This window comes from Eutrigla gurnardus, assembly GCF_963514095.1.
Source record: "Eutrigla gurnardus genome assembly, chromosome: 16".
In the NCBI taxonomy this organism is placed as follows: domain Eukaryota; kingdom Metazoa; phylum Chordata; class Actinopteri; order Perciformes; family Triglidae; genus Eutrigla; species Eutrigla gurnardus.
The window spans coordinates 15,656,560-15,672,331 of NC_139927.1; the positions used below are offsets into that span (position 1 = coordinate 15,656,560).

General features: G+C 43.3%; 1 protein-coding gene across 8 annotated transcripts in view; it reads right to left on the reverse strand.

The window, feature by feature from the left end:
* The window catches only part of enah (ENAH actin regulator), a 101,839-nt gene that overhangs the window by 40,072 nt on the left and 45,995 nt on the right, over positions 1 to 15,772 (reverse strand). For all 8 annotated transcript variants that reach the window (XM_084030744.1, XM_084030743.1, XM_084030748.1 and 5 more), the window contains exons 2-3: positions 9,958 to 10,123; positions 6,995 to 7,172 (exon numbers count right to left, since the gene is read on the reverse strand). In XM_084030744.1, the coding sequence (XP_083886870.1) occupies positions 6,995 to 7,172; positions 9,958 to 10,123 (344 nt within the window). The remainder of the gene's footprint in view (positions 1 to 6,994; positions 7,173 to 9,957; positions 10,124 to 15,772) is intronic.

Genomic DNA, 15,772 nt, shown 5'->3' on the forward strand with positions numbered 1-15,772 from the left:
AATCACAGTTCTAAATGAATCAGTTCTAAACGAATCACAGTTCTAAACGAATCACAGTTCTAAACGCATCACAGTTCTAAATGCATCACAGTTCTAAATGAATCACAGTTCTAAATGAATCAGTTCTAAACGAATCACAGTTCTAAACGAATCACAGTTCTAAATGCATCACAGTTCTAAATGAATCACAGTTCTAAATGAATCAGTTCTAAACGAATCACAGTTCTAAACGAATCACAGTTCTAAATGAATCACAGTTCTAAACGCATCACAGTTCTAAATGAATCACAGTTCTAAACGCATCACAGTTCTAAATGAATCACAGTTCTAAATGAATCACAGTTCTAAATGAATCACAGTTCTAAACGCATCACAGTTCTAAACGCATCACAGTTCTAAACGCATCACAGTTCTAAACAAATCACAGTTCTACACGAATCAGCCGCCCTGACCTGACAGAAGAGGATTATTGGCCAGCCCACAACACAGACAGACGCCCAGTGACCTGTGACCCATCCTGCTCTACTCTAGCCTTTTTAGGAGATAAGAGACACACACATAAACACAAGTGTGTGTGTGACTGGATATAAACTGTGTGTCTGAGCTCGCAATTTTGAAATTACGTCACTTCACCCCGAGTCCAAGGCCTTCTGACTCGACACATAGCGATGGAGTGAAGATGTTTCACTGATGTAAGGCCAGATGATGAAATAGTGTGTGTGTGTGTGTTTGTGTGTGTAGTGTGTGCACATCGTAAACAGACACATCATCAAAGGTATGTCGGTTTGTCATGATTCAAATGAAAAAAGTCAAAGCTAATTTTCTGTGCGGTGCGATTGCATTAAAGTCAATGCAAAGAAACAACATATTCCTGCGAGTTGAAATATTTCAACTCTAGCAACAAATTAGCGAGACGCCTCTCAGCGATTCTCTCTCTCTTCACGTTGAATGATAAATGGAGGAAACAAATGTAGTCTGCTGTGTCTGTGGTCCCCAGAGGTCTACGATATTAGTCCAGAGACAAGACCAGACTATGTGGAGAAACCAGAGACTGTCTGTGGTCCAAACAACAAGGTCTCTGCCGTATTTATGTCTAGATGACCTTATTTGGAGTGTTGATGGAGCAGCTACAGCCTAGCACCAATAAATCCAGACTCCGTTCAGAAAACAAGCATTTTAAAAGTAGTTAGCTTGTCGTATTGCAGACAGACCTAATAAAGCATGACTTCAGACTGTTTACTAATCACCATCATTATGGAGTTATTTCAGCATCCTTTTTAACTGGTTATTGCTATTAAATCCCAGCTAAATAGTTTATTTTGGGTTCATCCAGCTGTGGTAAACCAGCCGCCGTGTGTCTTGCTAGATACACTAAATACAGCTTGGTGAAACTCACAGAGCACCTCTGGATGATGTCATGAACCCACACAGGACGGCGTTTGGTTTGTACAAAGCAGCAATAGTTGCATGAAATCGGTTTGTGGTGGTAAGCCACCGCGTCTGGTGCAAGGCAAGCGAATAAACACAAATGATCCAGAGGTCAAACTTGTGGGAGTAATGCAAGGATAAAATTCACTTCACGTTTGGGGTGAACTCACCTTAAGAGCCCGAATAGACAGACAGACACACACACACACACACAATATACACACTTTCCACACAGCCACATCCACTTGCTTCACTTAGATGGAAACTATTCTGTCCTCTGTTCAAAAGCTCACTCACACATTCCTTCATACCTTAGATGAGCACGCGCACACACACACACACGCACACGGAGACACATCAGAGTAAAGGAAACAGTTATGATTGGGTTTCCATGGTTCATTTATCGGGGCAACTGTTTGATTCGGTTTCAATACATTTGTGTGTACTGTGGTTCAGCCCCAGTAACTAGAAGTGTCTGTCAGCATATTCATTCTGCCCTGGGCTGCCTCGTTACATCATCTCCTCCAGACACAGTAAAAATGAGCCCCCTAACCTCACATACGCATGATTTATGATTTCTATAGCCAGTGACAGCCGCCCACTGCAGCTCTGAGCATTGAGCTACATGAATCAGATGGAGCCATGGAAGGTGCCTTGAGGACGGGTCAAGGGTATTACTTTCTTATTGCACAAATTTTCAACACAAAGACAACAAAATTTACATTAAAACATTATATCATTCTGTTGCTTCCCAGTAGTGAGCTTTATGTATTAAAATATTTTTTTTGGTCAAAAACATGCTTAAAAAAAGCCTTAAACTGTCATTCTCTCTCCTGGCCATTAGGGAGCGACTCCTCTCTGATTGTATAGAAGGCTATGAGGAAAATAACCCTACTTCTGTCTTGATTTATTATCTCAGTAAACATTGTAAACATGAGTTTATGGTCTCAATCTGTAGTTTCAAGTCTTCTTCAATCCAGCATGATGTTCATTTAGTAAATTATGGTCAAATAGACCATAAAGCAGGGTATGATTAAGGGTGGGGCTACCTCGACAGGTAAAGTAAAGATCAGGCCAGCAACACAATATTAATAAGATAACCGTAAATATTAAAAGAACTGCTGAAATGATGCTCCGTGGAAAAGATTTCTTCTGCAAAGCAATATGTCTTATTAGCTGTCCTCACTGTCCAGGGCTGACCGCGGATTGCTGCCAGATGATTTATGTCTGTATTGATTATTGAACACTACCTGGATATGGTCACAAATTATTAATGGTACTCTAAAGCACTTTAAATAATAGCTGATGGCTACTTTAAAGCAGTTATCGCACTAATATGCACTAGATACGCGTTACTGAGAGAAGTCAAGCAGATGGCGGCTTCCGTCTCTGACTTCCTAACATTCCTTACGTCAAACACCCACACGTAATTCAGTCAAGGTGTCGGCACTGAGCCAAAAAGGCCACATCTCGGGCCGTGGCGTTCCGCTCCCACTATTCACACACGTCATACAACAAACTAGGGCTGTTGGAATGACCCAGGAGAACGGCAATGTGGTTGTTTTACTTTCTTAATTATTACCCATCTAAAGCTGTCTCCTGTTGGTAATTCAACATATTTATTGGTAATGTTTTTGGAACGCCCTCTAGTGGACAGGAAGTAAAACAACCACATTGCTGATAATCGCATTGGCAACGTATAAGCCTACATACAGTAGGCTGAATATGAGCATTTAATATTTGACTATAATTTGAATATTGAAAATATGGTATGAAGTTTGAATAGTATTATAGAGGATAATTGACAGCTCAACAACAAACGGTCAGATCCTCGGTCGTGCATGAAGGACGGTGCGTGGGGAGGTCCGGCGGACCTCCACAGATGATTGTGACTGCAGGAGGCGCCACAGGGAGCAGCTGTCAGGACAGAAATACAGTAGCACAACAGTGGGGTGAAAGGGGAAACCTGCCGCCTTCCTCTGTCTTCTGTGAGCGGCTAGATATATATCAAATGTATAAACCATTCTCTTAAATCAGCTAAATCTGTCGATCTCTACAAAGCAGAAAAAGGAATTAAAGTTCTACTTACAGAAAAGCAAGCAGGATAAGAAACAGTGTCTATCAATCTCTTCTGTGTGTCAGTGTGACGGACAACTACACACACACACACACACACACACACCAATTCAGCGGGCACATCTGTTGGATGATGCGTCCTGTGTGGTCTAAGTGGTACGAGTCCTTTGAAAACTGGGAGAGCCGAACCGAGCGGTCTCCGAAACGAGACGTTCTGGTCAACAGGGGATTTCCTGTTGTTCTCGCCTTTGCCGCTCCCGTCGCCTAGCAACCACCTGCGGTGGACCAGACCGAGTGTAGAAGAGGTATCTAAAATCGTCTGATTGAAATGGAGCCAGAGATCATAGCTTATATCCTGATGGAGGATATGCTTCATGATATAATGTGCAGACGGAGCCCGCCTCGTTAACCTGCCATGTGGGTGGGACTGTTTTTGATTTCATATCAATACATAGTGAGTTTATGAAAACATTTCTTATGGGAGCACAACACTGTTTATAGATCCAGTCTCTTAATTTAGCTCCCAAAGTGCATCAAATCGATGCACTTAACTTAAAAGTGTACCTGTATTTTTTCATGTCAATATATATTGCAGAAAAAATTGTTGTTCCAATATATATTACCCACATTTACGAATATGCAGGATGTTACTGCCACCTCCCGTCGGTCAGACAACAGCGCCTTTGGTCTTAGCAAAGGGAAATAATGTACGTGTTTATTTGCTTATAGAGCCAGGAAGTGAGATCCAATCACGAGTGGTCATTCAAGACTGACGGATCCACATTAGGTCACCCTCTCGTCACGGATGGGCTGGACATGATGCGAGTGAATCAACTAGCAACGTCATTTTAAAAGAAACATTTTTTTGGTATCAGAAATGTATTTACCTCATCACTGTATCAACACAATTAGCCTTGTTTTGACAACAGAATTGATTCGAAGCAAAACTATATAAACAATTCTCCACGGAGCCACACTTTGCTTTTATGTTGTCAAAGTGTCTCTCTGATCAATTTTAACTCTGTTTTAATGTGTCGTGTCACCCTACTCACTCTGTCTCTCTGATTCTCCCCCCTCTCTTGTCACACACTCACACACACACACACACACACAGACTTACCACACACACACACAACTCGTAACTCCATTAGCATAATGAAGCGCATCACTATCAGGTTAATTAGTGGAGGGGTTATTAGGCACGGCTTGGTGAGAGGAGGCACAATCAAGAGAGGGGAGGAGGATTTTTGGTTGTCGCCATCTTGGATTTTGTACGTGGCTATCTTTGATTTTTTCCAACCCGTGAAGGAAGTGAAGTGACCATATTTGGACTGCGGAGGAGCGATGGGTGGATCTGATGAACACAAGTGGCAGAGCAGCAACCTTACTGGATCTGGATCCATCTGGATTCTGGTGTGAAGCTGCTAACAAAGTTAGCTTCAAGACTTGAAACTAGAGATTGAGACCATAAACTTATGTTTACAATATTTACTGAGATAATAAATCAAGAGAGGAGTTGCCCCCTGATGGCCAGCAGAGAGAATGACAGTTTAAGGCAGTTTTTAGAACCAGATTTTTCCGTCTGAAGCTAAAACATAAGTTTTAGACCAAAATCTGAATGTTCTTATTTGAATACATAAAGGATGCTACAGAATGATATAAAAAAAATATTGTGGACCCGTGTTATAATGTAAACATTGTTGTTTTTGTTTTGAGTACAGTTAGAAAGTCGCCCTCTGATGGCCAGCAGAGGTACTTTAAGGCACTTCAATTCTGACTTTACTTTACAGAACCGGAGGTTCTCCTCTCACCCTCCTTCTAGTAGAGGAGGAAAGAGGAGAGGGGAGAGAGAGTAGAAAGAGAGCAGCATCTGGATGCTGAGATCACATAAATACAACGAGGCCGCAATTAAAAGCCCCGCTTCATCTTTGTTGGATTAAAAAAAAGAAGGAGAGGAAAGCGTGTTCTGCCTCAAACACGGCAGCGGAAGATTAGTCTTCGCTTGGGGAGTCGGAATCGGAACGCCAACACTGCACTCATCTGGGTAACAATGCTCTCCCTCCCTCCCCCTCCTCCCCCCACTCAGCCCTCCCGACAGGCATAGATAAATGCAGATGCACAGCCGGGGGACGAAGCTACATAATGAGTGCATGTTTCAGAAAACCAAGGTCGCAGTGCACCAATGAAGTAACGGCCTGCGTTATATTTGAGGCAGGATTACAAGTGACGGGAAGATCAAACCTCTTGCCATGACTTCCTCCCTTTTATGCAGACGTGAGCCCTAATCATGCTCAATAGAACACGTCATGGCGTTAGCTGACGCTGTCAGAGTGAGACGTCTGTTAATAACTGCCTGCTGGGAATTTCAGCCTGTCGGCTCGGAGGGAAAGTTTTCATCAAGAAATGTCAAGTCAAGAAGTAACTGCAGCCTTCTGTGGTGAGCTGCCTGCGATGAATTAAGACATTGTTTCTGGTAAACCCATTAGTAGCTCTGGTGTTATTGTTGACATGTGTCTCTGGTTCTGTGAAGCCAGCGGGTTTACCTCCAGTCTCACAGCTTCATTTCGATGCTCAGTGATGGAATACACATAATTCCCTTCTTATTATTTCATTGTTCTAAAGTAACATTTGCTTGTCATTAGTGCTGAGAAATGTCTAAGTAAGTATGCAGACAGACCTCCTTTCCCATTCTCACAGCGGGCTACGATCAGCTGCTTGAAGCTGATAGCAAAAATTGGTAGAAGATCAAGAGAGATCAAATGACGCTCCAGCAAGGAAATAATGAGAAATGTTCTCAATTCGCTTTTCATGCCAACGACACGGATAAATCCTACTCAACGTTCACAACAGTCGAAGTGAATACGCTCAAATCCTCATGCTCATACAACATGGCCCGTTCATGCCAGGAGTCTGTCATGCATCTCTACATACTCTTAGAAATACAAGGTGCTAACGAGAACCACATAGACTTCTTCAGCTTGTCACCAATGGAAGAACCCTTTTTGTTTTTTTTAGAACTTTTTATAAAGGTTCCACCTAGAACCCTTTCAGAACCCCAACATAAAAAGTTATTCCTACAACCACCTGCAAAATAATCTACCCAGAACCCTGCATGAGAGGTTCTACAGCGAACCCTTTTATGGCATAATGGTTCCACTCAGAACCCTCTCTGGAGGTTCGATCGAGAAATTTCCCACCATCTAAGGGTGCCAGCAGGAACCCGCCCATGGGATTCTACAATGAACCCTTCCATTTTCCAAGGGTGTCATCTAGAACCCACCCAGGTTCCTCATTAGGCTCCTGATGGCTGGGGCTGATCCACAACAGTCATGGTTCAAAACCCCAGGTTTTTGGAGCCTTGACAAATTCTTTCTTCCAAAAAGAGATATTTGGATGAAGAGGGTTCTTAATGTCTTATGAGGAACCCTTGAAAAAGCCGTTCTCCATTCAAAACCGTTTCATTTTTCTCAGCCAAACATAGCAGACCTACCGGTATCCTGGGAGTTGAGCACCTCCAGGGCGTGCATCATGGCACTCGCAAATACGTTGGCGTCCTCCTTGCTGCCGAAGTTGAGGCCGTAGACCTGCCGGGCGTCACGCCATTGGTGGAAGGTCTGCGTGGCCTGGTTGTACTTCAGGCCTTTGGGAATGGCACAGTTTATCACCACCTGGAGACACCCATGATGGGCGAGTGGGCAAAGGGAGAAACGGGGAAACATTCCCTAAGTTAGTAACAATTAATAATCAAATGTGGTTACGGTTACTGACAAACGATTCACGGAACTGGCGACCGATGAGACAAAATGTTGACGTTTACTTTAGGTTTCATCCGGGACGCTAACAACGGTCTCCTGGGTTAAAGGCCTGCATTTGTTTGACCCATCCACCTCCCCTCCCTCCCCCTCCCTGTGTGGAGTATAGCTCTCTTTACACTATGTTTGTTGCACTACCCATAATGCAGCAAGGTTCCAGGCTTCGTCATTTGACGCCTTGGTAGCGAGAACGGGTTGGCACCGCTCTGCAGCGAGAAAAATCAACGCTGACCTGAGAACTGTGGCTTAGCAGCACAAATATAATGTTTAGTCAATAATGTGGTCTTTCTCTGTCCAACTGCTGCTAAAAAAAGATTGCCTACAAAGTCACACTCGCTTTAATATTGTCCCGCTAAAACACCCACTCTCATTAAAAACAGAGTGACAACACTGGGACTCTGCAGCCATTAAAACGTCCCCTAAAGTCGTTCCTTGTTTAAGGTGTTTTGGATGCTAACGTCAGACACTTTAGAGTCCTGGGCACAGGGCCAAGCAGAAACACCTCAAGCTACTCCTCTCCGAGTCTCCACTTCCACTCTGGCTTCCTCCACACACACCGTGTGAGAAGCGAATCTTAATCGGCGTCACGATCGGTACGTTTTTTTGGCACCGTGAAATGTGGGGACGATGTGAAAACGCTCTTCATCTGATAGAGCTGAAATACCCTGAAAGCTTGTGTAATGTGGCTTGATCCCATAACCACTGTGTCATCTCATGTCCAAACTAATAAGAGAGTGAATTTGATACGTTCCCCTACAAGGACCCCGTAGTCCAACGCTTTCAGAAAGCGAGGCGTTAAATTGTAATGAAACCTGCCTTCAAAAAGTAATATTTTCTCTCGAGCATCACATTGCTTCGGCAATAAACAGCTCTTCTAGCATTAAACCCTGAAACCAATCTGTTAGTTTATGGAAGAAGCGCTGGTGCCGGCAAGAAATAATCTAGTGTACATTTCTGTGGTTATTATGATGTTTCTGTGGCAGGCGGGAAGGGATTCACTTAAGTGTTTCTTTATTGTTGAAGGACTGAGTATTAAAACAAGCAGCCCGTAAATGTGAGAGGGAGGTGAGATGGTGTAACTCCAGATGATTATTGGAGGTGGCAGTGAATAAAACAAACAGATCTCACGATGGCGCCGCCTCACAAAATGAAAATCAGCTGAGCCGCGAACACAAACGTCCCGTTTCTGTTTTTTTATGCCCCAATACCGGTTACTTGATAAGGCCCCACTTTGACCCGCATTACCAGTTTACATTCAAACTTTTCCAACTCCACAAAGAGCACAATCTCTCCCCTTCCTGGTTCACCTTCACCAAATTATTAAAGGTTATTATGAGCACTTCTATTGGAGTTAATGGGACGGGCCTGGTAAGCATCGTCCATGTAAATATCACATCTGTGTTGTTTCACTTTTGACTTAAAAATGCTCCAAAGAAAAAAAAGAAAACATGATGTTTTTTATTCTAAATGAGTGCATTTTGTTTCCTAGTTATTTGTGAGCAATGACCCTTGTTGGTTTTATAGTTCGACATCGACAGGAAGTGTTTCATTAATAGTAGCTTAATGATGATCCAAAAAAAAAAAAAACAATACATTTCGGTGTATGAAATGACTCTGATGAGGTCATAAGTGTTTTACATGTTCTTTGCGTTTCTCTCTTCTTGTTGAAGTGGCAAACATTCTGACTGCTGTGACCTGCCGTCGTTGATTGGAGATCACTAGGATTGCTGAAGGCACGGAGGCATCATGACTTATCCTCCTCCCGCCGGCCACAGAGGACAGTCAGACAGTAGGAAGGAGAGGATTGTGGGATTGCCGAGGCAGAGTGTGCATGCATGGATGCTCCCATATAAATCAAAGATTACGCCGTCAAGCTGTGAGCTGATTGGAGCTCTTTTCTGCTCCTTTCCCCTCCATCTTCTGGGACTCAGCTGTTTATGAATGAATGTCTATGAGCTTCAGTGTGTGTGTGTGTGTGTGTGTGTGTTCAGGTCTTTATGCATGTAAGTGCTCAGCGACACTGGATTTAGAGGAGCTGCAGAGTCAAGACTATGGAAGAAGGGTTCAGTGGAAGTTCAATTTATGTGTAATAATGATAATTATAATCTCTCCAAAGAGATAAAAGAGGCTCTTAAAAGTTGTGTTTGGCTCTTTAAACTGAGATCTAACAAGCTGTGAAGTAAACACACTGCCTGCATCTTTGCAGAAGGATGCTAGTAGCTAATAGCTTGTGTGCATATGAATACCACAGGATGCTCTGGCTGTGTAGCCATGTGCTGACATCACTGGATACCTCCAGCTGAATAATGATATGTACCATATTTGGTGGCAGTGCGTCTACGAGTGCACTCGGTGACACAACGTCTCCCACACCATGTGGTTGGAATATCGACTCATTAACATGGAACCACACACACTCCTAATTCAGACTTAAAGACTTGTATGTGTGTTTAGAAGTGGCTGGTTAACCCGTTTGTTTACTTTTGGACGACTAATTGTGCCTTTAACATATAAACACTATATAATAAGACAATTTAAAACAGCTGTTCATCAGCCTTGACTTGGCTCTTCCACTGGAAAGGGAACATTTGACTTCCCCCTCTGAGTGAGTGAGGGTTCCATGTGGCTTCAGTCCACTGACCTGATGATCCTGGATCTTGCGTCCCACCACGCGGAAGGCGTTGTTGCCCGTATGGTGGTAGATGTGGACTCTGCTGAAGCCCGTGGATCCTCCGGCTGGGACCCACTTCTTATTGGCATCGTCGTACACCATGACAGCGGCTCGCGCCTGGCAGATACTCTGTTCACTGCAGCAACACAGAGACAGGAAGCAATGAAACAATCTGATCCGAAAGTCAAACAATGGAGATGATCATTTCCTGAACAACATTTTGTGTTACGGTTTTCTGGGAGCTTGTTTATTATCTTTGATTCCTCCTGTCCCCCCCCCCCCCCCCCCTCCCCCTTCACACTGAACTGCTGTTGAGTCACAAGAGCCAGAAGGATGTTCTGAACTGGAATATTATGGTACAATGGTGATGCACGAAAGCCACAACTACTGGAATTAAACACACATCTATGACCCCGCTACACACAAGAGACTCAAATGAATATTAATGATAAGTTACGTAACGCTCCCCCTACTGCACAGGCCTCCATCACACCAGCAGCATTGTTGTTTTCAAGCCAAACACCCATTATTTTCGTTGGTGGTATTTGATTTTAGAGTTAACGCTGCTAGCTACTTTCATTAGAGAAGTTGGCAACACTTGGCCGTGGAATCAGGTGGATGATTTTACAAATTCTCCAATGTTGGCCACCAATATATCTTTATCATATTATCCAACCACAATCTCAACATAGTCTTTCCTATTTAGCAAGCAAATGTCAACCATTAATTGAAGGCCGCCGGCCGCCACAGTGAATCCACAGCCCTTCAGATCCTTTCACATTCCTTAATGACATTTACAACTTAAGAGACAGAAGCACCTCATGAACATCTCATTTACCATTTTATCCAGCCTCCAGGCTTCATATGAGCATTCTACTTATTTCATATCTGTCGCTAAATAACACAGATTGTTACAAAGAGTTCACAGACTTGTCGCTGGATGAAGCGGTGTGCCCGTTAATGACACTATAACACTGTACGACTCTCGGCGATTTTTCCCCCTTAGGTGCGGTGACAAACACTTCTAATGTTAGAGAAAACATTGATTTTTTATAAATTGTACCCAGAGTTTGACAAATTCCATGGAATTCCGCATTTTAGAGTCATACGGCCCTGTAAAAGGTGCAGTGTGTAGGATTTGGAGGCATCCAGCAGTGAGGTCGCAGCTTGCAACCAACTGAAACTTCTCCTGTGTAGGAGTGTGTAGGAAAAAATGTGGTTGCCGGTGCAAAAATGCAAATGCAAATGCAAACGTTCCTATCTAGTGCTGAAGATGTAGAAAGATGGTGGCTGGCTCAGTGAAGAGGACCCGCTCTGTATGCTTATTCCAAGCCAATGAAAACACCATTCTAAGTATCAGGTGGTGAGTACACGCCACAGAAAACATACTTTAATAGTATTGTATTCCACTTACGCTAATAGATCCCCATAAATATTGCACACTTTGAAGGGACAGTCCAGTTCCATGAGGTTGGGGGGTCGTCAGGGTGATACGGAAACCAAATATCATTTTACCAAATACCTCAATATCGATACGGAGCCGATATTTTTGTGTGGCGTTTGACGCTTTTACAAAATATTTACACAAAGAGATAAATAAATAAAAAATAGTCATCAGCAATGTGGATATAATGACTAAGTGTGTATAGGTGAATGCTAGAAAAGCTAGTCTGGTAAATACAGAGAACTGCATCACTACACTATAATGTTTCCTTTCGAACCAGGAAAATACAACACATACGATATTACGACATCCAAAATCTAAGCTGTTATCTAGTCTCATATCACCATATCAATATCATATCAATACTTAGCCCACAAGAAGACAAGATTATAAAAGAAACTGTCCAATTCAAAGGGTTAGGGTTAGGCTGCATTGCCCTGATTTTCATCCTAATTCAGTGATCCTACATTTCCCACCATGCCTATAACATTATTATGTTTAGTAAATGCCCAGGATACACCGTTTGGGTAATTTGCTCAGATTTTTTCGAACTGACCTTTACGTCAGCGGGGGCCCCTTTAATGTGCTATCACGTGATTGTCACCCACAGTGTGCTGAAGTGCAGGGAGGGAGAGTACAACTACCGATACCAGAGGACCACAAAGAAGAGCACTTCAGTGACATATATGTCTATACAAGTCGAGAAAGAGACAGAAAGTGAGAGGGGAAGAGGAAGCGAGAGAGGACAGAGAGAATAAGAAGCCTTGTGTTTTTTAAAAAAAGTGATCTTTGGGAGGGTCTGCTACCCACAAACACTGCTGCTCAACATGTCGATTGAAACCACTCTGGAACATGTATCTCCTACTTAGACACCTTCTTTGTTCTTGTAAACAGCGATGGCGTATTTCGTGGGTGCAGAAAGTGACGGTTCCGTAGTAGAGCCGTCACATATATGGATCATGTGGACGCCTTCTCAGAAGACGGGCTGTCTGACATTTCTAAGCTAACAATTAGTGGGAGAACCCAGTTTCTACACAAAAGAACAACTCCACGCCTCTCCAAAAAGAAAAGTCAATGCTACAAATCTCTTGATAATGTTCAGGGCCGTACAACCTACAACTGGCTAGCTGTGAGCCGAGCTGAGAAAAGGAGCTGGTAATGCAGCGTAGAAAAGAAATGAAGGCCGGATAATGAGTTAATCGCTTCTTTACACATTCTACGGGCAAATGTTTGAAAGTTCACACTGAACTCCTGACTCCAGAGACGCTGACGTACGTGTGAGCCTATAATTGGCAGAAGGAAACCACTAAACTTTAGCGAGGGATTTCATCTGCACGACTTTCACATCCCAGAGTCTCCTCTGCAGTCTGGTTGGGCTCTGCGTTGATTTCATGCAGCCGATCAAAGAGGACGCTTTAAACCATCACATCCGAGCGGTACAAAAAAATGCATGTTTTGTCGAATGTGGTCACTTTGGTTGGATGGGATGCCGGCGTGTTAAATTCAGCCTTCGCAGGCAGCGGTTGAAGTCACAAACCTTCACCGCAGTGTGTCTCCAACAGATACATGCACAACACACACCACTGTATATTGTGCTGTGGTTCGTGTGTGTGTGTGTGTGGAGGGTGATTATTAGTGTGCTCCACTTCTTTATAACCGCTGTGAGCTAAAAACCAGAGGAATCCATCCCCAAGTTGTTTTGAGGGGAAGAAAATATGGCGACTGAAAGAGGAAAAACAACAGGAGACACTCTGCAGAGAGAGACTGAGGATGGAGAGTAAAACACGCACAGTTGCTTTTCTACCTGGATGCTCCGATCACTTCTGCAGAATTACTTTGACATTTCAGCTTGTTCCCCCCGCCAGCCACACACCGATTTCATTAAAGAACGTGTACAATTATCTTGAATTTACATTAATGGCAGCATCATTAACGTTTCCCACTGAGATTAGTGTGCATTATGGGTCGTTACATTTGCCCTTTGTCTTTGCAGCTACTTCAGGGATATGATGTCAGAGAAAATCACAGTGAAATGTGGATTTCCGCCTGTTAAGTACTTGACTGGTATAATGTAGTGCTGTTGACCCTCCTCATCTGCTTGTTAACTCTACTTCTATACATAGATACACAACCATGATGCATTTCTGAGCCGCCTGTTAACTTAGACCATATTTAAATGCTCTTCTTCATCAGTGGATTGGTTTGACTACCAATCCAATGGATGTGGAACTTTTTGCATCCGTATAGGCAACGTGCAGAGCAACATTTCAGGACATTATAATATAAATCAGAGCCCAATACAGGAAGGCTGCCACCCACATTAACAACCTTCCACCAATCCTGTTCATCACCAATAAAGTACTGGCCAATCAGAGGCAGAGGAGGGTGGATCTTCGCAGAATGCAGGAGAAAAAAAAATAAAAAATCAAACTCCCATAACAAATAGGCTTTCAGGTTCTTCAACATTTCCCAAAATACTCTCTTGCACACGTATGCTGTGTGAAAGATTTTCATGCGGCGCTGTTGTATACAAAGTCAATACAAACGCTGAAATTGCGAAAGGCAAAATTTTCGGATGATCTTTAATCTACATGGAGTAAAGCCCCACCTCCTCCCCAGCGAGAACGATCTCACGAATAAACACAGCTGATCCTGCGGTCAAACTCGAGCAAGTAAACTCTGCGTTTGGTGTGAACTTTCTTCCTAGCGTGCCATCCGGTAACCTGCAGAGAAGAGCACGGAGAAGCTCGGTTCACAACGCACACAGAGGGAGAAGGACTTGATTCACTGCTAGGCATTACTCCGGATGGACAAAATGTACCAATACCACGCTTTTCAGTTATATTTTTAGGCTACACACACAGCAGAGCAGAGCAATCCCATTCAGATATCTGAGATATCTCTTAGCTTGTACTACAAGGTTGAGGACATTAGTCAGTGTTAAAATGTCTCTAATGAAGTGGAAGGTCCATTAGAAACCACAAAGATATGAAAAATCTGCAGATCTGAGAATAGAAATGGAGAATGGGATATGAGATGAGAATATTTCCATCTTCTTCATTAATGTTAATGAGGCTCCGAGTTAAGAACGGTTCTGACTTCAAAGGGGAGCAGAACACCTCCAGGGGCTTCAGCGCCATGATGTCACATCCTGGGGGGGGGGGGGGGGGGGGATGGTGTGGGTGTACAGAGAGCAGCAGAGAAATGAAGTGAAGAGAGGAAGAGGCAACGAGAGATAAACAAGGCGCAGGAGGCTCAAGGCAGAAAGATGTTTACACGTTGTTGATTTCATTGTCAGGCGATGAGTTCGGTCCTTTAGTGCCACTAAAAGTTAGAATTACCTTCTTAATTGTATAACATTCCCTGATTGTGTGTATATGTGTGTGTGTGTGTGTGTGTGTGTGGGGGGGGGGGGGGTATTACGTATTGTGATAATTTCCCTGCTGATAGGCCAAAGTTACATAACGAGCCAAGCCTCTAAAAATAGAAATAAAACCAAAATGGGGAAACTGAGAGCTCATTCACTGTGTGTGACGAAGCCAGGAAACGAATGATGAGTTCAGCTGAGCACATTGGGACGATGACGGTGTGTTACATCTTCGTCATGGAGCAGATGAAACATCACAGCTCTCCTCCGTAATGATGAGCTCGTTAGATCTCAGGCCTGATTGAGTCACGCGTTTATTGATGAGGAATCATAGCAATGCTCCCCATCTAATGTGTTTATTAATGTGATGTGATGTTGAATATATTATCTTAATTAATGACGCCACAGAACCTTCATATAATCATAGACTTGTATAAGTGGACGTAGTCATGATGACGTTTGTGGACAACGGTTCCAAAGCCTCCAGTTCGGTATTTTGGCCGTTGCCATCTTAGAATTTTTGCAAAAAGTGAAGGAAGTGACCATATTTGGACTGCGGAGGAGCGACGGGTGGATCTGATGAACACAAGAAGCAGAGCGGCACCCTTACTGGATCTGGATCCATCTGGATTCTGGTGTGAAGCTGTTAACAAAGTTAGCTTCATAATTCAAGTGTTCAAATCTGAGCCATTGAAATTCTCCGGAGATGTCAGGTTCCTGACAATGGTAGGACGCAAACACAACCTGAAAACATAAAGCCTCGTTTTTGTTTTTTTAACAAAGTTTTTGATTTATGTCACGTTGCTGTTTCTTTACTACATCGAATAATTTCCTTGTTATGGGGGTGATTTCACTGAACTCTCTGGGGTGATTCTTGGCCTGATGTACAGTACATCCCATAGCTCCCTATGAAATCACTGAGACTGTAAACATTTCAGCTGCTCCCCCCTCAGTTTCCCTGAAGACGGACACAC